The 24,986-nt window shown below is 41.2% G+C and overlaps 1 protein-coding gene across 1 annotated transcript in view; it reads right to left on the reverse strand.

Annotated features, from left to right (window-relative positions):
* LOC128614228 (potassium voltage-gated channel subfamily H member 2-like) overlaps positions 1-24,986 on the reverse strand; it is a 227,622-nt gene that overhangs the window by 178,019 nt on the left and 24,617 nt on the right. The window contains exon 2 of the mRNA XM_053635602.1: positions 17,655-17,885. Within this exon, the coding sequence (XP_053491577.1) occupies positions 17,655-17,885 (231 nt within the window). The remainder of the gene's footprint in view (positions 1-17,654; positions 17,886-24,986) is intronic.

Here is a 24,986-nt window from a genome sequence, read left to right on the forward strand (position 1 = left end):
GCACCTCTGATTCTATTTAAAGGCACATGGTGCAATATCCGCAGTCAAAATGATCCTATTTCACCTGATGGCTCAATTTATATGAGGAGAAACACAAAATAATGCCCACATATTTCCATATTGCACCATCCCAATGTGGCGGAATATAAGATTGACTGCCAGATGAAGGTTTACCATTTCCGTATATATGGCTTTTGTCAAGGTTTCTTGCGATTATTGCCACCTCATTCATAGTTGATGCTGTCCTATTTTGGGGAACTATTAAGACATGTTTTCTTTCTGACCAGATGGGACGGTGCAGTCATCAAGCAGATAGGAATGAAATAGGCTGAAGCTGCAGAGAGACATGGCTATAATATGTGTTCAACATCATTAAATATAATGGCTGTTAAACACGACAGTCAGCAGTATTAAAAACAAACCTTCAGCCTCATCAATCACCAAGAAGGCATGAAGAAATAAAGGAATAAAATAAATAGAGTCAAGGGGGATTGAGCTCTGGCTCAAATTAATCTGTTATGCTTAAGTGGAGTTTGATCAGCAGAGTATTTAGAAAGTGTGAACACTGACAAACACAAGATGAGATTTAAGTCAATGTAACCAAGAAGCCTGTCTTACCATGAAATACAAAAATATACAAAAAGACCTTGCATTGTGATCTCCTCATACAGAAACTGGCAGGCTTGTTTGTCTGGTTTGATATGATAGAATGAATCTCATTTTTTTGCACATGCCAGAATATTAGCCAAGTAAGGAATAAAACACGGCAAGCCATGCTGTCTTGCCTAATAACATTAGGCATGTGAAGCGCCTAATGTGACTCCACTATCAGAAAGACACTGGGCAAAAATGGCACCCATGGAAGAGTGGTAAGGTGAAAACCACTGCTAACCCAGAAGAACATTAACGCTCATCTGAATTTTGCCAAAACACACCTTGATGATCCTCAAACCTTTTGGGAGAATGTTCTGTGGATTAATGAGTCAAAAATGGAACTGTTTGGAAGACAGGAGTCCCGTTACATCTGGCATAAACCAAACACAGAATTCCACAAAAAGAACATCATACCTACAGTTAAGCATGGCGGTGGAAGTGTGATGGTGTGGTGATGCTTTGCTGCTTCAGGGCGTGGGAAACTTGCAATAATTGAGGGAAACATGAATTCTGCTCTCTAACAGAAAATCCTAAAGGAGAAGGTCCGGTCTTCAGTCCATTAGTTGAAACTCAAGCGCAACTGGATTATGCAGCAAGACAATGGTCGAAAAAAGGGAAAAAGGAAAATTAAAGTAAGCTTAGTCAAAGTACTGACTTGAACCATTTGAGATGCTGTGGCAGGACCTTAAACGGGCAGTTCATGCTCGAAAATCCTCCAATGTGGCTGAACAAAAGCAGTAGGCCAAAATTCTCTCCAGTTATCGGAAACGTTTGGTTGCAGTTATAGCTCTTAAATGTGCACAAGCAGATTTGACATTTAAGGTGGCAATTAGTTTTTCACATGGGTGATAGGTGTTGGATAACCTTTTCTTATTTTATTAAAAAAAATTTTTTGTTTTTTTTGCTTCAATAAATAAATAAATAAATAAAAACTGTAGTGTGTGTTTACTCAGATTGTCTTTGTTTTTTTTGTTGTATTTCCCTTGACGATCAAAACTATTTAGTATGAGATACATAAAAACAGAATAACTTTTATCTCACCACTGTATAAGGAATTAAAAACTAAAAAAAACTAAACTGAATATTGATCTGTGGAATTTAACAAGCTGAGGCATTTTGAGATTTTATTTTAATTAATAGAGTTATTAATCACTCCACATGGTCAATAATGCACCACTTTTAATACAAAATATGCACAGAATGCACAGAGAATTGATGTGAGGTTTCATCTAGACCCAGTGATTCTTTTCCATGATTAAAGTCAAGCATTTGCCATTTTATCAGTGAGGTGTATTTCCCTGAGGATTTCACCAGCTGGCCAGGGCAAAAGAAATGAATCCATCGGCATATGACCACCCAGATAAGAGACAGTGCGAATTCCTAACTGATACTCAAGTGCCTTGGTGACAGGGCCACACTGGGACCAATCATACGGCATATTAGAACAAATTATCGGATGCATGCTAAAACTATGAGTGTGTGTTTCATGTCAGAGTGGGAACAGCTGATGTGCATATCCTGGTAAGTAGCTCCAGACTGGGACAGTAGCACATACTGAATACTGATCCAGCTTCTCCACAACACGCACTAGGATTCTCATGGTTCCCAATTTGGCATTTGTGTAGATGCCTGTCCAGCTCCACTCCATCTCTGAAGCATGGCTTGCATTTAAAAAAAAGTGAGTGAAAATATGTGTGGAAGGTAAATGTATAAAGGCAGTATGCCTTCCATTTGTATTCAGCTGGGGAGAGATCGATAAAGGATGCAAGAAGCCTGAGCTTTCCCTGATCTTTAGATGTATCCCACTGGAGACCAGCTACCACTCTCATTAATGACACTCAGAGAAACTTATCTGCCTGACAGCCTTTCTGTCCATCACTCCATTTCTCAACCACAGCCACTCCCTTCATTTCTCTACTATATTATTTGTAATGCTCTCTTATTTCACTGTCATGCTTCTTACTACTTCCTTCTCTCTGTACCAGAATTGCACCATTTCCCTCAGTCGCTTACTTCCCCTCCATTATTTGATCATTAGCTCACTCACTTTCTAACTCTATCTGTGCCACTACACCACTTTCTTCCATTTTCCATCATTTCACCCTCACTTGATTGCCCCTCTCCCTTGCCTACCTTTTTATCATTTCAAGTCTGTGCTAATGCACTCTTTCCTCTGGCTAAGTCACTAAGTAAAAAGACCATGTTAATTATAAGGAAACTAACCCCGTCCAGCAAATATGCCAGGCTGTGAACTGCTAATGGAAGCTGTCAGTGCTGAACAGCTGACAGAATGCCACAGTTCAGTCTTCACATTCCAGTTGAAGTTTTAACCACCTTAAGTAATGCCACGATTTCACCCTAATCATACAAGTGATTATCCTGCTTGTTATCCTAAAATGATGAAGTATATGACCACTCATATAGTCCACTTGTCCCCTTAGAGGAAAGCATCACTGCAACATTCTTCTGACTGATCATCTTTATACAGTACTATGATGATTCACTTCTAACTCAAAGGGAGTGGTCTATTATGAGATGACTCTGCCACCATCCACATGGCATGAAGGTTCATGTAATGGTTTAATGAGTATGAAAATTAAGTAAATCACATGCCATGCCCTTCACAGTCACCAGATTACAACCCAGTTGATCACATACATTTTAGAATGATGTGTTAGATAGCGCTCTCCACTACCATCATCAAAGCACCAACTGAAAGAAGATCTTTTGGAAAAACAGCATTCAAGTTCTCCAGTACATTTCCAGAGACTTGTTGAATCAGTGATGGCTTGTGGTGGTCCAGAAGCACCAATCTTTGATCCTGATCCTGTCTAAATGCATTTTCAATTACATATGACTCTCATATCACTCTGTGTATGATCCCATGCACTTGTCAGTCATCTCTATACACACTGTTTAAGTGACTGCCTTTTGTCTCTTCCTGTGCAGGCAGGTTATTTAAAAAAACAGACAAGATATGTTCAGATATTCAAAAATGGTGACTGACAGCCCTCTCCTGTGCTGGCTGATGGAGGATGAAAGCTGAGCACACCTTTTTTTTCCCCCTCATACTCTTTTACTCCTCTCAGTCTGCTCACTTGTGCTTCCTCACTTGATCTCTCATAGATCCTCCCTTCTTTGCTCATCCATGCTGTTAAAGACAATCCTTCTATCTGTAGCTATGTTGCCTTAACTGTTTATAACGTGCACATATATAAGGAAGGTAAAAAATGTTAACTTCTGGAACATAAGTAATGTATGTAGCAGAAATTACTTGTAATGCTGAAATAGTCCATATGCTGCTTGAAAACTTGAAAACTCATAAAACCAAAAAACACTATCTTGGGAGAGACTTTCTTCAATACTACTTAATCTTGAAGCTCTACATATTTACTAATTATAAAATGTACAGCTGATAGTGGTGGAGGCAGTGGTGGAGGCAGTGGTGGCTTGAGGGGGTAGCCGTGGCTTGACGGTTAAGGCTCTGGGTTACTGATCAGAAGGTCGGGGGCTCAAGCCCCAGCACTGCCAAGCTGCCACTGTTGGGCCCTTGAGCAAGGCCCTTAACCCTCTCTGCTCCAGGGGCGCTGTATCATGGCTGATCCTGCACTCTGACCCCAACTTCCTGACATGCTGGGGTATGCGAAGAAATGAATTTCACATATGTATATTGTGCATATGTATATGTGATCAATAAAAGACTCATTACTTACTCATAATGCCATGAAAAAGAAATGCATCATGAATACTTCCCTTTCTTTCTCTTCCCATCTCTCTTGCCCATTTCACGTCCCAACTCCTAATTGTCCCTCAATTTGCCAATTACGCATATGGTAATAAATTCATCAGATGGTGGCATCACCTAGAATGTCAAATGACTCACAGGTTTTCTGTCCTGGATTGTAAGTATGTGAGAAACTTCCCCAAGTATTTTTCAAACAAATTTTTCTTCAAATTAAACAAATTAAAATTTTGTCTGGAGTAATATATAGGACACCATTTCTTTTATCTTCATAGAAAGTCTAGGACGTTCCAGTGATTTTCATATAATAGCAGTGCTTTTTTGGAAGCAAGGAGTGTTATATCAATAAATCTACACTTTGTCCCTTTTTGACCTAGTAAGATAGCTTCATCTTCTAATAAGGTAAGTTTTAGTAACCGGGGTATATCAACACTGGTGACCTCCATAATGACGTGTAAGATTGTCTTCCAGTAGTTTTCCACCTCCAGGCAAGACTGAAGCATGTGTAGAAGCGTTCTAATTCCCACTTAACATCTAGAACAGCACATTGAGCATTCATTGTTTATTCTATGTAACCTTTCAGGAGTGAAATACATCCGCTGTATGGTATTAACTGGATTAATTTATGACGACTACTGAAAGAAAACACAAATTGTTTCCCAAACATCATCTCGGATTGCACAATCCAAGTCTTTTTCCCATTTTAATTTAACAGTGAAGGTGGTATCTCTTAGTTGTTTGGACAGTTTGCCATACAGCTATGAGATACGACATTTACAGTCTTGTTTGATTGTTATCATGTTGTCCAGAGGAAGGGAAAATAATATAATGCTGCACCTGCAATAGAACATTGTTGAGCTGTACAGTGTTTGCACATAGTTATACTTTTTCCTAATATCGGCCCAGCATTTACGTCCATTTAATAAACAGGTTGGTAATCATTGTTCTGTATATGGCTTATGGGGAAAATTGGTGCGGAAGCGAAATGGATGTTCTCCAATTTGCTGCCACATAGGTGAATGAACAAGGTCCATATGGCCTGAATTTGCATTTTAAAATAAGAATAAATCAGGGGGCTGTGGCCTCCTTTATGGTATAGTCTGCACAAAGTTTTTAATTTAACTTTAAGTATGTTCCCATTCCATGTGCATCTACTGATTATTCTATTTAAGTCATTAAACAATGGTTTTAACAACCCACTATCTATTTTATTCGCGATCTCTGACGAAAAAAAAAAAAAGAAGAACCATGCCTTCTCAGAGTGAAACTGAAGTGGCATACTGAACCATGATAACCATCTTAACCCTGGAGAGCAAGCTGGCTGAGCTAACAGTCATACAGCATCGCTTCTCAGATGGTCATAGGTCCTGCTTTGTTTCATCAAGGTCATCACAGTCTTTTGTAAGCACCAAGATAAGAATAGGTAAGGAGCACAGTCTAAATATGATCTGGACACAGGATAGGACACCAAGCACATTCAGTTGCCTTCTGAAATCTTCATATGAGTCTCATTTTCTCTTTGGCTTATAGTTTCTAAACAGGTTAAGTAACAGTCACTCAGACAGACACTTCTGCATTAACGAGGTTCAGTACAGAGCAGCAAGTAAACTTTCACAATGTCACTGGGGAAACAGACATCGCCATTCAAACATTGCTTTCATATATAGTATAAACCTGGAATGAGCATGAATGCTACCTGAGCAGTGCTTGACTCAGACCCAGGTCGTGACACACCTTAAACTCCATCTCCATTTCACCTTGAGATATATGATTTTATACAACTTGCCATTTAATTCACTTAAAAAGCTTTTCTAGATTCCTGTGAAAGTTAAGAAGCCACAGTCCAGAAAGACACCAAAGTATGACTGGCAGTTGATGATGATGTAATCTGAAACAAAGCAACACAGAGTGATTGCAAATTAGTCCCTTGCTCACTCCATGCACCCTTCTCTTGCTCTCACCTGTTATGTTCCCACCGCTTCTCTCCTATTCGTTTTCCTTTTTTTGTGTGTGCCACTCGTACTTTTTTTATTGCTGGCCTCTGATTTTAATATAGCATTAGCACAAAAATCCAAAATTCAATGCAAATACATAAAACACACACTATTCTCTCATTGTTTCCTACTTTTGCTCTATTATTCCTCTCTTCTCTCTGATTAGGTTGTCAGGGTTCCATTTTGGCTCTATTACAGAGGCTAGTTGCTATGTTTGTGTGTGTGTGTATGTGTGTGTGTGCACGCCCTGAGGCTTTGTTCTTCAGATTGCACAGTGCGCCTCCTCAGCAGGCCACAAATTAAGCTTCTCCATTACTCTTGCCGGCGTACACACACAAGACCCACACTTCTCTCTTGCCTTACGGGATATCAATTGTAAAAAAATATATAAATATATATATGTAAAAATTGATGTCGTAGAGTAACTTAGGAATCCTAAAAGGGATAAAATATATTTTTTAAATATTCATTTCAAACGTAGCCGACAGCAGGAAAGAGTTTAAATGTTACAGATTCAGTAATGTTTGACGAGTAACAATAGCTTCAAATATATAGCTCCAGATATTCTGAATAGGTGTAAAAAGTAATTTAAATATTAATTCCCAAAGACAGACAGCTATTTTCTTCAAAATATGCTTTTGATAAAACCACAAGCTGTTTTAATTTCAAAAGGTGGCCCATTTGTGAAAGTCAACATCATTTGGAATAAGAGTTTGCTTAGGCAGACATATTGTATCTGTGAGGCAGGAAAGCTTCGCTCGGGTGTACTGTAATAACACGTGTGAGTTGTTCTCAGAGATATCGCTTGATGCTGGCAAACTCTTCTTTTGCAAAAAAATAAGTGACATTTGTGCAGAGAAGAGATCATCCAGGCCGGGCCTCTATCCCTCTCTCCTGGTGGCTGTGACACGGCTGTGATGGGGCAGCGGGAGCTTTTGTTTAAAAGGTCGCCACAGACGCACAGCCAGCTGACCTACAGCTGCCTGTGTGTACAATGTGGCTAAAAATACAGCTAGGCCAGGAATGGCAAACATGCTGGAGCTCTCTCTGTCTCTCTCTGTCTCTCTCTCTCTCTCACTCTAACAATCAGACAGTTAGATATGGGTAAATTAAAAGAGATATTAAGATAAGTGAGTATACTTGATAATCAAATCAAGTGAATCTGGTAGGTTTCAAAGGTATATATTCACATAACAGGAAGGAATAAAAAAAAGCATTAAAACACAAAAACACAACCTCTAGTAAACATAAAATGACATAAAAAGACCTAATAACAACCAAGATTTTTATAGTTGTGATTAGATGATAGGGACTAGTCCTAAATATTCCCAGATTGGTCACATGTAGGGATATTTGGGCATTATTAGTTAAAATCACAAACGTGTCTCCATGGCAATGACAGAAGTATTGCTCTCAAATTGGCACCACTCCTGACTGTGTGTGTGTGTGTGTGTGCGTGTGTGTATATGCGCATGTGTGTGTGTGTTTATGACAATACAGTCTTTACTCAGCCCCATGAATGTAAAAGAGCTGGAGTTTGGCAGCATGATAAAAGCCAGAGGAGGGAGTGAAAATAACAGCACTCTCTTCCTGTTTCCTCATTCTTATTCAGATTATTAATGTTCTCCTTCATGTCATAAATTCTACATCGACTCTACAGAAACGCACACACAGAAACACAAGGTTTAAAGGCATTCTGGCAGCTTTTAAACTGTGTTTGTGGGCCAGGATACAAGCTGGAGAAGTGGTAAAATCTTCCACATGAGAAATTGTCCTTCAAGGGCTTGTGGAACTGTCTGCTTGTTACACAGATAGGCCATGCAATCAATATGACATCAAGATAAAGTGGCTCTAATAATAGGAAAGCAAACATCAGGCAAAGCGGAGAAAAAGCAGGTCAGTACACTATGCTAGAATTATCTTCCATATTAAAACTCAGCTTTGGGTAAATACAGACCTACTCTGTATATACAGAGCACACACATAGTACACACAGTCATATTCTTTTTTTTTTGTGGCCAGGTCAAAACTAACTACACATCACCTGAAATGTTTTACTTTGACAAGAGACACTAGTAGGAATTTTGGGCCTCATGACATTTATTTTGCTCTTCATTCGGGTCCCCCTATCTACTCAGGACCTTACGGAATACCCCTCATCCCCCATCCCCCATCAAACCCTGATTTTTACTATTATTAGTGGTGTGTTCATGAGTGGATGTGACAGGACAGCATTTCCCCACTTTTTGTATCAGAATTTTGCATCGATTACTAAATATACAAAATAAAAATGATTACACCTGTCCAAGTGTCACGTCAACACCAGAATCGGTGCTGCTTCACACAGAGCGGCCTATAAAAATGGCCATGAACTACAACTCCCAGAACTGAGAGCAGCCTACAAACATGGCCGCTGAAGACGGCAACATACAACAGCCATCACAAACTCCATCACATTCATGTCCACCATCCTACTGATTACACACACCTGGACTCACTCACATAACCATGCCAACAGTAAATAAGGACACTCTTTCCACCAGCAATTATACGCTCAATATTTCTTACCTGTCAGTACCAAATCTTTTTCTTGTAATAGTGTTTTCTGGTTCTGGTTATTTGATTTATCTTTGCCTTTTGCACTGGTCACTCTGATCGCACATCTCCTAACTACTGCCTGTATCCTGTCTTTAATCTTGCCTTACATTTTGGATTTGTCTGCATGTTGTTTTAATAAAACTCGGCAACTGTCACCATCTCTGATGCCTGACACCAAGTACAATTAACAACTATGAATTACGTAAAGAATCATGTAAACACTTCAATCACACCAGTTCATTACTGTCCACTGTGTTTTGCTCAAATTTTACCACAGCAATTTTCCAACAATTAAAATATTTTTTGTTTCATTTATTTAAAAAATGACATGTATTACTTTATATATTTATAGTTACATTTAATGTTGTGTAATACCCACAAAACAAGTTATCACTTATGTTATAGCAGCTATAAACCTTTCCTTGTTACCAGCTTGTAAAATGCAGCTTGTTACCAAGAAACTGTTACAAGAAAACATCCTCTTTCCTGAGACTTTCCTGTGGTGGAAAACTTAAAGTTACAGCTTTACCTCTGAGTGTTACAAAGCTCTAACACTGAAGCCTCTTTCCATACATATAAAATACACAGAAAACTTCACCATATCTATGATTACATGTTTTTCTTTAATAATTTATTATTTAATCAAATTTCATATTTTATTTTACTGTTTTAATTTGTTTATCATACTGTTTATGTGGACTGTCCTCTATATGATTTCTGTGAATTAGCCAGTATTGAAACAATACGGTATTAGAACACACTCTTTCATATAAACCTGTGAATTAAAGCACTACTGTCAGAGCTGCCACTATTGACACATAATGAACACATTCTGACCAATCGGCTTTGAGAACTCAACAGTGCTGGGGTACAACTGTGTATATAAGGTAAAAAGTTTAGCTTAACTCATCGAAACCAGGCAGTATGTTGTTTTATTTTAATCAGCCTTCATGCATGTGAGCTTAAAATATTTCTGACTGCTTTTTATTAGTAATATTAATAAAAATTAATACTAGGTTGTTCTACAATATGTTCGCATTAAAATGAATAAAATCTTAAATACTTGTCAGTGGTGGTTCAGTGGTTAATGGTTGTGTAAAATCCCAGGATCACTAGACAGCCACTGTTGGGTCCTTGAGCAAATCTTAACTTCATTATGTTGGCTGAATTGTATCCTCTCTCAATTGTAATGCCAAATAAATTGAAGTAAATTAAATTAAGCTTTCTTATATTATCCCAAGCTGTTAAAGTCACATCATCATCTAAATGTGCATAAGTTACATTTAAGATGATTATTTAAAAAAAAAAAAAAAATATATATATATATATATATATATATATATATATATATATATATATATATATATATATATATATATATATATATAAATAATGTGAGTTCCCTAACTACATCATTGGCTATTACTATATTTATTGTCTTGGATTTGTCTTGAAGGGATGATAGTTGATAGAAAACATACTTCCTGAGCAGATTCACAGTGGATTCACAGATCCACTGTGGCCACTAGAACAAAGTCTCTTAAATTATCCTTCGAGAAAGCAGAGTTAGATTAACTAGCTGGAGCAACTTGATTACTCTGTGCAAATTCCCTTCCAGTTCAAAAGCACCATGCATAAAATAAGGTCACTCATTTAAAAATACATTCCCTTTCCTCTGATGTGCCTGAGAGCAGAAGAAAGCAGACGAGCTTTGCATGTGATTTGCATGAGAGCAGCAGAGAGTGACGGAGGCTGAGATTACAGAGGGGAACTTGTTCAGCACCAGGCCTGTCTGTTCTTAGAAAGCAGTCAACACAGAGCAAGTAGCGGTGCAGCCTTGCTGTTTGAAGCAATGGAATAAAGACAGCAGAGAATGAGGCTCCAGTGAGCAGCCAAGGTCATACTCCCCACACAGCCATCCAAGCGAGTCCTGTGTTTCCTGGCTCTCTCTGGATATTTCCATATTCAAATGATGAGAAAAGGCAGTGGAACTCACACATAGTGCCAAATGACTGTTTTATTCATTATAGCAGAGAAAGGGAAAAGAGATAGAGCAGACAGGAGGATGAGAGGAAAGAGAGAGAGGATGGTGAGAGAGATAGAAAGAGTGACAAATGATACCTTGATAGAGTAAATATCTGACTCTAGGGGTTGGCAATATGACAAAAATATCATACGATACGTGAAGACATTTTAAATGATACACTGTATATATCATGATATATAGGTTTGCAAACAAACTGACAAAACAGTAGTGTTGAAGCTTTTTTCTCCCCGATTTCGTCACTTGCCATTTCCCAGCATCTCACCTGCTCTTCCTTATCACATGACATATACCGACCAGGGAGGGTGAAGTCTAACATACGCTTACTCCCAGACATGTGAAGCCAGCCATAGACATCTTTTTAAACTGTTAACACACTCGTAGGAATGCGCTATCCGCCCTCTTCCACATCCCTGAGCTCATAGACTCCCACGATTGGCTAGTGTCACTGTGATTGACAGGGGAGCGAGTGAGATGTGTTGATGTTTACCAACAGAAATCTGAATAAAACTTTTTATACATTTTTTTAAATGGCAAAGCAGTATAAAATGTATAATCAGCTGTTTATTGCTCTTTTATATATATATATATATAAAATTATAAACATATATTACAATACCTGCGATATGTCATAAAAGCATAATATGACACAATTTATCACAGTATTGATACTTTCACATTGTTGAACCCTTATAGTACATCACAGTCTTATGACTTCACACCTGTTATCAGGTGAACTAGTGAGTCCCATAGCACACAATCAGACATCTAGAAAACAAGCCAGAATGATGATTCTCCATAAAAAGAAGCACTCTATAAAAATATGATAGTGTCATCTCAATACACAGTGTTAAAATATGCTGCCAGACAATTTAAGTGCATGTGCATACTATTCCCTCCATCATGCCTCAAGTTAAGCAAGAAATTACAGCATCATTGTGTGAGTAATGAGGCAGTGAGCCGGCAACCATCATCAGCCAGCGAAGCAGTGAGGATTCGTTAAGTGTTACTACTAGAAAAACCTACACAGCCATGTTATCCATTATCAGTCTAACTTTATGATTAACTTTATATTACTCAGTTTGACACAAATATATTAGAATGTTAATTCACATTATGAAAATATTACAGTGCAGTCATTTTCGAATCAAATAACTATGAACAGGTAAATAGCTTTCAGGTCTGCCTTTCTATTTGTCTTTCTGTCAGCTCTTTTTGTATTTAAAGTGCCCATTTGCACCACTAAAATAATCAGCATAAAATGTTTATGAATTGTTGAACATATTCAGTTATCAACTTGTGTTTACTCATATTATAACTGTACTGCACCATCAGTAACAGTAGTACATACTGTATGTAGCCGGTTATTTAGATACTAGATCACTTTACACATCTAGTGTTTGATTTGAGTAGAGACAAGTTATATTTGTGTTGATTTTTATTATATTTGATGTATTTGTCTTGATTTATATCTATATTTGATGGCTTAATTCCACTGAATTATTATTTGCGATTTCTATAAAAGTAGTCTTGTTAAAATACATAAAATTTCCTAAGTTCCTAAGTTTACTAGCTAGCTAGCTACTAGCAAGCAGTTTCTATGGTAAGAATTTCAGATTAACCACAACATCTAATAATTGAACGACGACACTATTATATCATTGATCCTATTTCATACTATCACAAGCTAAGTTTGATGGTGCTCCTCAAATGTTTTTCTAGAGGTAAAGGAAAATGTTTTCCTTTGTTTGATTTTTTTTTTTTTTTTACGTGGAACAGCGTTTAACTTTGTGTAAACAAATTTTACCTAAACGCCAATTTACATAATCACAATCAGGCCCCAAGAGTAATTTTAAACCATTTACCAAACGTTTCAAATCCAGTTTGAGTACAAGTGTACTTTTTAGTAAAGAAGGAACTGTAGAACTGTAAGGAACACAGAGCTGCAGGAATTCAAACAGGAAAAAAACAAGACACTGAAAAAGAATCACTTACAGCTTTTTGTTTGCGAGAGAAACAAACAGAAAAAAAATCTATTGTGGTGTGCACACGGAAACAGTCTTCCAGAGTCCATAGCAATCTTTCACTTCCCCTGGCATGATTGTAGGCTACTGGAGAGTGTCCACTTTATATAACTCTTTTCCCTGAGATAACAGGACACAAACACAAATGAAGCCCAAACATAAATGAACACACATGGTCATATCCATCATTAGCATAGACTAAATGCATGAACACTCATAGATCTAGATAAGAAAAGAAAATAATTGCCCTTATAGTCATTCGTATAACAAAATGCAAAAGAAAAAAAGAGCCAAACAGTGGTAGTTAGTCCTAGAGCCATAAATGAAAAACGACGCCCTGAAACACATGAAATATATTACTATTGAAATATTTATAATGCCCTTAGCAATTCTACCTCTAATTTGTTAGTTGATGGTGTATTCTTGTAATTCCATATAAAATTCCCACTGGAATTGCAGTTCCAGTGGTGTTTAATAGAAGAAATCAATCTGTGTTTCGCTGTTAGCTAATAAACACAGACGCACAAGAGCTTCGTTTCTCACTCATCATTTTCCAATGATCCAGTGAATCCAACATAGAAGTAGTGAAGACAAGCAAACATTGAACTGAAAAGTCCAGAATGCAGTGATGCTATACATCACAATTGTGCAAGTTAGTGGCTAGTTAACATTCCACGACATGAAAAGCACAATGGTGTTGATGGTGGTATTAGCAAGAAAGTTGAAGCTCTGGAAACTTTCTGAGCACAGCATAAAGATGAGGTGAGACAGCTGGACAGACAGACAGACATTGTCTGTAATGTAGGAAACCAAAGTAAAAATAAACCAAAATGTTGACGAAAAAATGTTAAACCTAAACTCAGAATTTAATCATAAAATAAATCTTTCGCACCCCTTAAGATATAATCACATATTGATTGTAAATGCTGATACATAAGTTGTTCAGAGTGGATTTTTTTCCTATAAACTCAAAACTGAGTCAACACTGCCCTGAAAATTTTCATGATCTTATCATTTTCATGGCTGACTACTATTCAAGTCCTCCAGGCCAGGTATTAGGTTAAGTTTTCCACTGGTAATAATTACACCAATATCATAACCTCATGGTGAAATGCAATATCAGACACTAGATACAGGACAATACTGGAAACTAAATCCTAGCGCTCTTATCACTATATTAAGAATGGCCTTTATATGGTGTGCTGCCTCTCTGATTTTGAATGCCATTGCTTTGCCTCTGTAGGAACACATCTAAAGGCCATATGATATAGTATGAGATGATTTGATTGTAATATGCATGTGCTGACCCTCCTCTGGAATGGACAGCTGAGAATCATATATCATGTGAATCATACAGACACATACAGTAGCTCTGTCTTGTCAGCAGTCTGGGTTTGCCAAAGGAAACTGTTTTGATGTTCTGAAAACACAAAAAAGCACTTGGGTTTGGAGTTCTTAAATGGTGTTGAAGGCAGTAGAGGAGGTGTTTTAGTTGCCTTTACGAATGACTATGAGAATACAAAGTGTTCTGGTGTGTTCTAGAGGAGTGGCGTCATTTTGATGATAATGTGATGCTGTATGGATTGTAGACTACCCCTTCAGGTACTGATGTCAGCATGTTCTTTGGTCTTGACCAATATGCCATGACACAGAAGAGTAGGACTGTGCTATTGTAAGCCAATTCAGGCTCAAAGTAGTCCCTCAACCACAGTGAGCTATGTCTATTTAGCTATTTAGACAGAAAAGGTAAAAATTAGGCATTTTATGAAAACTGAAATAAGAGAATGTCTATATGTTATATATACATATATAACGTATTGTTTAGCCATTAAATAGGATATTTATCTTCGTAAAGGCACATTAAGCATTGTTCCATAAATAAGAATGGCCAATGAAAAGAGCCAACTGGTTGGTAAAGAGTTTACTTACTCACTTGTATGTACAATTATTGAGGCAGGTATTTGATTGGCTACAGATAACTACAAGTAACTTCACACTTAAGGAAATGCTAAGGAAAATGCTATTTCCCGTCTTAACCAACTGAATTTCTACACACAAAGTCAAAGCCCCCTCTGACCCTGGGGTCAGACGATGAGAGTCCGTTTGGGGCGAAGTGCATTTAGGTCATGGGTTTGCAGGTGTGGAGCAGCTGGCTGGTATGAATAATTTTAATCAAATTCATCAAATTCAAAATATAGTATTTGTGGCCATTTTTTATTTTACATTATTTAATTTTTTCTATTATTAGATTTAGGGGTTTCTTTTTCCTGATTTTTTTTTCCTTCTCTTATTTCATACATCAAACAGTAGGCATTTCAATAATAGAAATGTCAGTCAAAATAAATATGGCCTTTAACTAGTGGCCAATGTTTTTTGGCCTGGAAGGAAAAATAAATCGATCTAAAGGAAACGGAAGAGAAAAGCTGCTCTATTAGAGCCATGATTCAAGTTTTCATGTTAATTTAGGTGTTCGGGTTTATGGTAGACTAGTTATCTAGCCAGAGGGCATGGTGGCTTAGAGTTTAGCAGGTTTGCCTCGCTCCTCCGGGGTTGGGGGTTCGAATACCCCCTCCGCCCTGTGTGAGTTTGCATGCTCTCCCCATGCTTTGAAGGTTTCCTCCCCCATTCCAAAGACAGTTCCAAATTGTCTATAGTGTGTTAATAGGTGTGTGAATGTGTGTGGGATTGTGCTATGCGATGGGTTGGAACCATGTCCAGGGTGTCCCTTGCCTTGTGCCCCAAGTTACCTGGGCCAGGCTCCATTCTCCCCCACAACACTGTGTAGGATAAGCGGTATGAAAAATAGATGGATGGATAGTTATCTAGCTAAGTCACTAACGTAGTGTTAATTACAGAAACAATATGCCACTGGACGTACTTAGCATGTTTGCTTATATTTATGTATTCCACATCCATGAATTTAAACCCCTTATCATGGTTCCAAAAAATACAATTACATTATTTCATAGGGTGATGAAAACATATGGGGTTCCTATACTGGGAGAATTTGATCTTTACACCACACTGAATTATATATTTAAAAAAAAAAAAAACTTTACAAAGGACTCAAAGGACTCAAGTCAGGGTCCACTGGTACATTACGGACACAGATTCTATAACACAAGAGACACACACAGATTCACATGCTTTCTCTCCATACAGTAGATTTGAACGTTGAAGTTTTAGTGATTGATTAAGTGCTGGTTAGATCAGGAATAGGACAACTGAGCATGAGAACCAGTGATTTATCATTCTGAAGGCTGATGCCAGCACACTGCCCGCCAGATGAATGGATGCACTGGTATGAAGGAGAGGCAGACACGATATTTGACCTGCTCTTCCCTTGTGGGTCTCTCCGCCTCCACTATGTAGCTGCACACTTTCAAAGGCACAAAAGGAATTCCTTGATACAAAGTGTATAAATAACACAAGGCTTTGTTTCCCTTTGTACATTATACATGACGTGTTTCATCTCTAGAGTCTACTCTATATGTGTGTCTGTACGTTTGCACATACTCATATGCGTGAGTGTGTACAAGTATCTGTATCTGTCTATGTGCATGTGCACATGTGTTTGTATGTGTCTGTGTCCACATACTCATGTGTGTCTGTGTGTATTTGCAGCAGATTGAATGGCAGGTGATAAATGCCATGAAAAGCAAGGGAACATGCACAGGAGTCCCCAGTGCTGTTTCTTGCCTCTTATCAAAACAACCAAATCGGCTTTGCGTTCCAAAGCTCATTTGCATTCACAGCAAAGTCACATATATCCATGGTTAATCTGTGGTTATGCTATTCATAGCCTATGCAAAAAAAAAATCAGATTGTGCCCATGCTAGCCCTGCACTTATTATACACCATGCTTACTGAATACTACATCAGCTCTCTTATAATCGTGCCAGAAAATGAGTGTTAGAAAAATGAATGAACACTTTCTCTAAGAACTCACAGATCAGCCGAATGGTTCCATTAGTGAAACTTTTAGCTTAGTCAGAGGAGCTTATAGAGAAATTAGTGCTGCAGTGAAAATGAATGGGAAAACTATGTTTGTTGGGCTGTCAGGTCCTCCCAGGCTATACAAAAAGAGGAACCGTGATCTGATCAGATGATCAACAAATAAACAGCTGCTGCTCGGCCCTTGTCCTCACCTGCTCTGATGTACACACGCAAACACCTGCAGTTATTCATCATTTTATTTTATCAGTAAAATACACCAAGCCATTTTTCTGGCTCACTTTCACTTAAATTATTTTCTATCATAGTTTCAACGTGTTGTTCTGTTAATGTTCTCTATCTAGACTGCAAATGTGGTTTTTAATGCACTCTCAAGTAACTAATCAGAACATTAACTAAGCCATGTCATGATGCAGACACACAGATAGATTGCCAGCAAGCACTGTCTAATCCTATAAATCCTACAAAGTTCCTGCGGATACAGTCACAGCGTATACGGTCCCTTCCAAAAAATGGGTTTAAGCTTTTGTATCAGATGCTGAATTGCTGCCATGAGGCACCTCACACACAGCGATCAACAATTCAGCATCCAAAGCATCATTAGTCATTTCCGATCATAGGGAGAGACATCAGAGCTGTCCTACCGTCCTTCCTGTAGAGCGTGATCTCCACTTTCCTCTCCTCCGAGCCCAGAAGCGCTTGAGCCATCTGTGCAATGGCCAGGCGCTTGGTGTGCGCCCCGTACAGGAAGTCACAGGTGCATGGTTTCTGCATGATCTCGGCCCGTGTGTAGCCACACATGTGACAGAAGCCATCGTTACAGAAGATGATGGCGCAGTTCTCCACCCGTGCATTGGCTATGACAAACTTTCGACCTGTATCAGAGTTAAACACACACAGAAAGAGAGAGACAGAGAGAATAGACTCACTTTTAGCAGAATAAGTGAACACTACTGAATTATTTAATAACACTATCAATGCAATTTTTAATCAATCCAATAGTTCTAATATGATTGTTCCTTTAGTAACAATTTAGAAAGCAACTTGTATGGCAGAGGATCCAAATTGATTTTAAAAAACCTCTTCTGTGAAGGAGTCTCCTGTTTTAGCACTTTGTAACATTTACATGTATGGCATTGCTTCCACTTGTGGATAAAGGCCCCAATGGTGCTTACTGGAAGATTCAGAAGTTTTGAAATACGTCTGTATATGATTTCATCAATATGCTTCGCAACAATAAGGTTGCGAAGGTCTTGGGAGAGCTCTTTGCTTTTACCCATTATGAGATGTTTCTTGTGTGACACCTTGGAAACGAAAAGCCTTTTTATAGACCATCAATTCACTAACCCAGTGAATATTAATTTGCACAGATAGGGGGTATAATTACTTATAGATTTCAGCTGGTTCCTTGCCTTACCTTGCCTTGGAGAACTGCTTTTTCTTAGCGTGTTCAATACTTTTTTCCTGTGTCATTCTACTTCATTACACATAACTTTATTTATGGACTTTAATGTTGTGAATTCTTTATATTGCCAGATTTCTTGAGTTAATACTGATGTCTAGAGAAAATTTCATGTGAATAACCTCATTGGAAATATATTTACTGAAAAAAATGTTGACGCGTCCAATACTTTCTCAAGGGCCCAACAGTGGCAGCTTGGCAGTGCTGGGGTTTGAACTCATAACCTTCTGATCAGTCGCCTTAACCACTGAGCTAGGAAGGGGAGTTTCGCAGTTTCTTGGTGCGTATTTTCTCTTATTAATTTCAAGAGAGAAATTCGGAGAGGCTGCTGAGGGAATGACTGTTTAAAGCTGCTACATGCTACTGCTATGTATATGATGACAGAAACTAACTCATTTGGTCCAACATTAAATGTAACTATAAACTGTTCATGTTGCCTAATTGCTGTGATATAAGAAGAATAAACTACTTTGTGATGTGCTGTTATTGGAAAATTATCAACTACGGGTTGGTAACAGTGATTCCACTTTGCACTAAGGCACATCACACCCCTTTGTCAAACATTTTCACGTAACAGGACGTTCCATAATGTTTTATTCCTTTATACTTGCACTACATATATACAGACCAATCAACTCTGAATTTATGCCAAATACTAGTATTACTAGGGGGAAAAAAATCGTGTTCTTTGTAACTAATCAGGCTACAGAACCCCATTATTATATTATGTCCCCTGTCTTGAATGAAAACTTGTCAGCTGTGAAACATTGTGATTGAGTGACTGTGATTGTGACAGATTTGTTCTGAACTCCAGCACAATGAATTTGAAACTAACTATTAAGCTTTTATTTGAGGGTGTTAAAATTAAAAAGTGACCCCATTTCAGAAAAGGGTATTTGTTTGTTTGTTTATTGTTTTGTCATATTTCCACATTTGAATCTTTACTTCCTCTTATAAGACAAAAATCCAGGTTAAAAATGTTTTTAATATCTTGGTCTGACAGTGGGTCTAGAGAGAAAATTCATTTTGCTGTCAAGCTACTGCTTTAGCATAGCTTATAAGAGACTGATATCGATAATATTATCAACAGGGTTCTAAAAAAGAAACCCAACTAAAGCAACTAAAAAAGGTAACTGTTAAAGGTAAAATAGCGCTGAGTTGCCACTTCTATCACCTGCTCATAACTGTGCATATATTTCACTTATTGAAGACTAAAAGATTCCAAAAATAGCAGGAACTGAAACTGGGAGCATTAGAGGCATGGCAGTGCATCATACGTCAAGACAGCAGCATCTGGTGAGGTCTGGAGGTCATAGCCTTCAGGCAATCATAGATGGCAAATGTTTTCAAACTGCCCTTATGCTTTTTATATGTAGTTTTCTGACTCCACCCACAGGAATCCCCATTCTCACAAACTTAGGAAAACTCTCAATTCTAACAGCTTAACAAATGATCCCCTAATAATGCTAAGAAAAGCTACAAATTGTCGTTTAAAACCCAAACTAACTCTACATTCCAGAAATTTGGAGGTACAGATTCACAGACTTAAACGTATTAACATGCAATTCGTAATTTACATTTTCCTTACTATGTATTGTGGCGACAGGCCGGTAGCCGGCGCACAGGAAACAAAGATCGTTCCTCCCGCGACTGCCGCAGTGGTGCAGAAGAGACAGTTCCGCTTCACCGCCAGCAAATGTTTTGGACGGCCAGAGAGCACGTGGTGGTGGGGCGGGGCCTCCGACACACCCACAGCTCGTGAATGGTGCACCGTGCGGAAGAATTCCACCATCCAGCAAACGCAGGGAGAGTATACAAGGGCGATATTCCACTCGCAGAGAGCGAGAGAGAAGTATCTCCGAGCATGTGCGCGGATCATTGGCGTGTTTTATGCGGTTTTGCCGACGCGTGCATGTCTGCTAATCGCTGTTGTGTGTTTTTTCCTGGTTTCAGGTGACTCCGACGCGAGTGACGGCTCCGCCCCGCCCCCTTGGCTGTAACCGCCGACGGCTGAGACCCTCACCGCCCGATCGCCCTTCAACCCACACACACGCACCCCCGCTCACCGATAGACTTGAATAAAGTTCCCATAACACTGAAACAGCCTCCTGTGTGTCTGTGCTCCGCCCACCGCTGGCTAAAATCTCTACACTGGTGGAGGATTCCGGCATGAGCACAGACCCACCCATCTTTAAATAAAAAAAAGGTGGTTTTTTTTTTCCTCCCCCATTTTCCCTCTCCTCCTTGGGGATTGTTAATAAACATGGATCCCACGCTGCAGCACCTTCTGGAGGCCAGTATCCAGCAGCAAATGGTGACACAGCAGCTCGCCCACAGCCTACAAGCTGTGACGCAAGAACTAGTGGCCCTGAGGACAGTGGATCCCGCAGCCGTTACGCCCCTCCCTGATCCTGGCAGGGAGGTCCGACGCCTGCTTCCCCCTCTAACCCCCAAAGATGACATCGAGGCCTACCTCGAGACCTTTGAGAGCGTCGCCTGCCGCGAAGAGTGGGATCGCGATGAGCGGCCACGCATCCTCCGCCCGCTGCTTTCCGGGGAGGCGTGCACGGCCTATTACTCCCTCTCTCCGGAGGAAGCAGCTGACTATGGAGAGGTAAAGAGAGAGATCCTGGCATGGTGTGGACGAAACCCGCTTCAGGCAGCGGTGGAGTTCCACCGGTGGCGCTACAGGCTGCGAGCCAAGCCACGTGGACAGATGGACACCCTCCTGCACCTCACCAAGAGGGGGCTCCAGCCTGACATGTATTCTGCCACTGAGGTTGTACAGAGGGTGGCCGTGGACCGGTTCTTGAGGACCTTGCCACCCACAGAACGCCAGGCCGTGGGGATGCGAGCCCCCAGGACATCCAGGGAACTATTGACCGCCCTGGAACACACCCTGACCACCCTGGCACTCGGCAAAGAGGGACAGCACCAGCAAGGCCGCCCGGACTATGGGACGCCCAAGGATGAGCACAGCCCGACTGGGCCAGACCAGGGGACACCGAAGAAGACCCAGAAAACCTGGCCGGCAGGGCGTGTCCTCCCCACGCTGGATCTGCCAAAACCGCCCCAGCGAGAAAAGGGAACACGAGAGCGACAGGCCTACCTGGCCCGAGGCGAGGTGGACGCCGGGACAGAAGGCAAGCTGCACACACATTCTAACCCGCTCTCGTCTGTGTTGCAGCAGGTAAACCGGCAGGGAAACTTTGGCCGAGAGCAGAAAGAGGACAGCCGCCTGAGGTATTGCTGGGCCCAAGTGCGCCAGATCGAAGGGATCGACCAGAGCCCGAGCCAGAGACTCCCCTCCTCTTACTTTCTGGTCAAAGGAGGCTTACTGTACCACCGAACCAACCGCCGAGGGGAGACCGTGGACCTCTTGGTCGTGCCCAAAGCCAGAACGCAGGTCCTGATGCACGTGGCCCATGCCCATCCGCTCGGGGGCCACCTAGGGGCGAGAAACACCCTGGCGAAGCTGAAGGACTGTTTTGTCTGGCCAGGCATGGACGCAGAGGTCCGGCACTTCTGCCAACAATGCCCCCAGTGCCAACGCATGGCCCCAAGAAAGCCCCCACCAGCACCACTCATCCCGCTTCCCATCATAGGCGTCCCGTTTGAGAGGATCGGCATGGACCTCATCGGGCCGCTCCCAAGATCCGCCCGAGGGCACGAGTACATATTGGTAATCGTGGACTATGCCACCAGATACCCCGAGGCAGTACCACTGCATAAAGCCACCTCTCGGAACATTGCCAAAGAGCTGATGCTCCTGTTCAGCCATGTGGGGATCACAAAAGACATCCTAACTGACCAAGGTACCCCGTTTGTGTCAAAGCTTATGTCTGATCTGTGTCGGCTGTTGCAGGTGAAATACCTAAAGGCATCGGTCTACCACCCACAAACAGATGGGCTGGTCGAACGGTTCAACCGGACCTTAAAGCAGATGTTGCACCGGGTGGTAGACGAGGAAGGGAGGAACTGGGACCTCCTCCTGCCATACGTCCTCTTCGCTGTCTGAGAGTGCCCCCAGGCATCCACGGGCTTCACACCCTTCGAGCTCCTCTTCGGATGGCGGCCGCGTGGACTGCTGGACGTGGCACGGGAAGCCTGGGAAGAACAGCCTTCCCCATTCCGCTTGGTCATCGAGTATGTACAGGAGATGCAGGAGAAGATCGACCGAGTGGCCCCGATCGTCCAGGAACATATGAGAGCCACCCAGGAGGAACAGAAACAAGTGCAGAACCGCCCAGCACAACCCCGTGAGTTTCAACCTGGTGATCGGGTACTCCTGGTAGTACCCAGCAGCTCCTGCAAATTCCTAGCTTGGTGGCAGGGCCCATATACAGTCCTCGAGAGGAGAGGTCCCGTGAACTATCACCTGCAGCAGCCCGGTAAGCGAGCAGACACACAAATGTACCACATAAACCTGCTGAAAAGGTGGATAGAGCCAGAACCGGTACTGTCTGCGTTTGCGCCCTAGACACAGATCACGACCAGGGCACCTTAGTCCAACTGGGTGAAGAACTCACCCCCACCCAGAAGCAGGAGCTGACAGAGTTAGTGGGGCAATTTACAGATGTTTTTTCTACCTCCCCAGTCATGACGCAGCTGGTACAGCATGAAATCAAGACTCAGCCGGGAGTGGTGGTGCGGCAGCGGCCCTATCAGGTCCCGGAGCCCGCCATAGGGCTATCGAGGAGGAGGTCAGCCGGATGCTGCGGAACAACATCATAGTAGAGTCCAACAGCCCCTGGTCCAGCCCTATCGTAGTCGTACCAAAGCCTGAAGGAAGTATGCACCTCTGTAATGACTTTCAGAAGCTAAACCAGGTCTCGGAGTTCGACAGCTATCCCCTCCCCCGGCTGGACGACCTAGTGGAGCGGTTGGGGAGGGCTCGTTTCATCTCCACCCTGGACGTAACAAAGGGGTACTGGCAAGTGGCGCTGGCCCCAGAGGCGAGACTGAAGACGGCCTTCAGCACGGCGAACAGCCACTGGCAATACCGGGTCCTCCCCTTTGGGCTACATGGAGCGCCCGCGACGTTACAGAGGCTGATGGACATTGTCCTGCGACCGCATCGTGTTGGGACCCAACACGGAAATGCAGATGGCCTCTCAAGACGGGACGCCCTATGGGCCCGACACGCGGCGACAGTAGGCTCGGTGTGGGGGGTGTACTGTGGCGACAGGCCGGTAGCCGGCACACAGGAAACAAAGTTTGCTTCTACCGCGACTGCCGCAGTGGCGCAGAAGAGACAGTTCCGCTTCAGCGCCACCAAATGTTTTGGACGGCCAGACAGCACGTGGCGGCGGGGCAGGGCCACCGACACACCCACGGCTCGTGAATGGCGCACTGTGCGGAAGAATTCCACCATCCAGCAAGTGAGGGGAGAGTATAAAAGGGCGATATTCCACTCGCAGAGAGAGAGAAGTATGTGCGCGAATCTCTGGCGTGTTTTATGCGGTTTTGCCGACGCGTGCATGTCTGCTAATTGCTGTTGTGTGTTTTTTCCTGATTTCAGGTGACCCCGCCGCGAGTGACGGCTCTGCCCCGCCCCTTGGCTGTAACTGCCAACGGCTGAGACCCTCACCGCCCGATCGCCCTTCAACCCACACACACGCACCCCCGCTCACCGATAGACTTGAATAAAGTTCCCATAACACTGAAACAGCCTCCCGTGTGTCTGTGCTCCGCCCACCGCTGGCTAAAATCCCTACAGTATTAACTCATAACTTTTACCACTGTGTGCTACAGTAAACAAACACACAACCAACAGAGAGGATGCAACGCCATTTAGCTAAATTCCAGTTATATTACAAATTGAACAATATCTTAACAATAAAAAAATCTTAGCAATTTAAAATATCATAATGTAATATAATTTATTTAGTATATCTGAACTTGAGATAAGAATATAATGTTAATAGAAAACCTGTGGGGTGAACTGAAGAGGAGAGTCCACCAGTGTGGACCTCGAAATTTGAAGGATCTGGAGAGATTCTGTATGGAGGAATGGTCTCAGATACCTTACCTCATCAGGCATTCATCATAAGAGAGCTGTTATCTTGGCAAAGGTAGGTAGCACAAAGTATTGACTAAAAGGGTGCCAATAATTGTTGCACACCTATAACTTTTTTGATAAATCAGTGTTTTCTTTGCAATTGTTTGATATCCATGAGAGAATTTTTGTGATTTGTTTAAATAAAAGATCAAAAGGTTAAACAATAAAGACAATTTTCAGAGCCTTCTTTGCTCATATTTACCAAGGGTGCCAATAATAGTGTGTGTGTGTGTATATATATATATATATATATATATATATATATATATATATATATATATATATATATATATATATATATACACACACACACACACACACACACACACACACACACACATACATACATACACCACACACACGTTTGTACCTTCACACATATGCCCACTGTCCTTCACATAACCCTTCTCCATTTCCCCTATCACTCTGCAGCAGTGCCAGCTCACACAGAAG

This window comes from Ictalurus furcatus, chromosome 1, assembly GCF_023375685.1.
Source record: "Ictalurus furcatus strain D&B chromosome 1, Billie_1.0, whole genome shotgun sequence".
In the NCBI taxonomy this organism is placed as follows: Eukaryota; Metazoa; Chordata; class Actinopteri; order Siluriformes; family Ictaluridae; genus Ictalurus; species Ictalurus furcatus.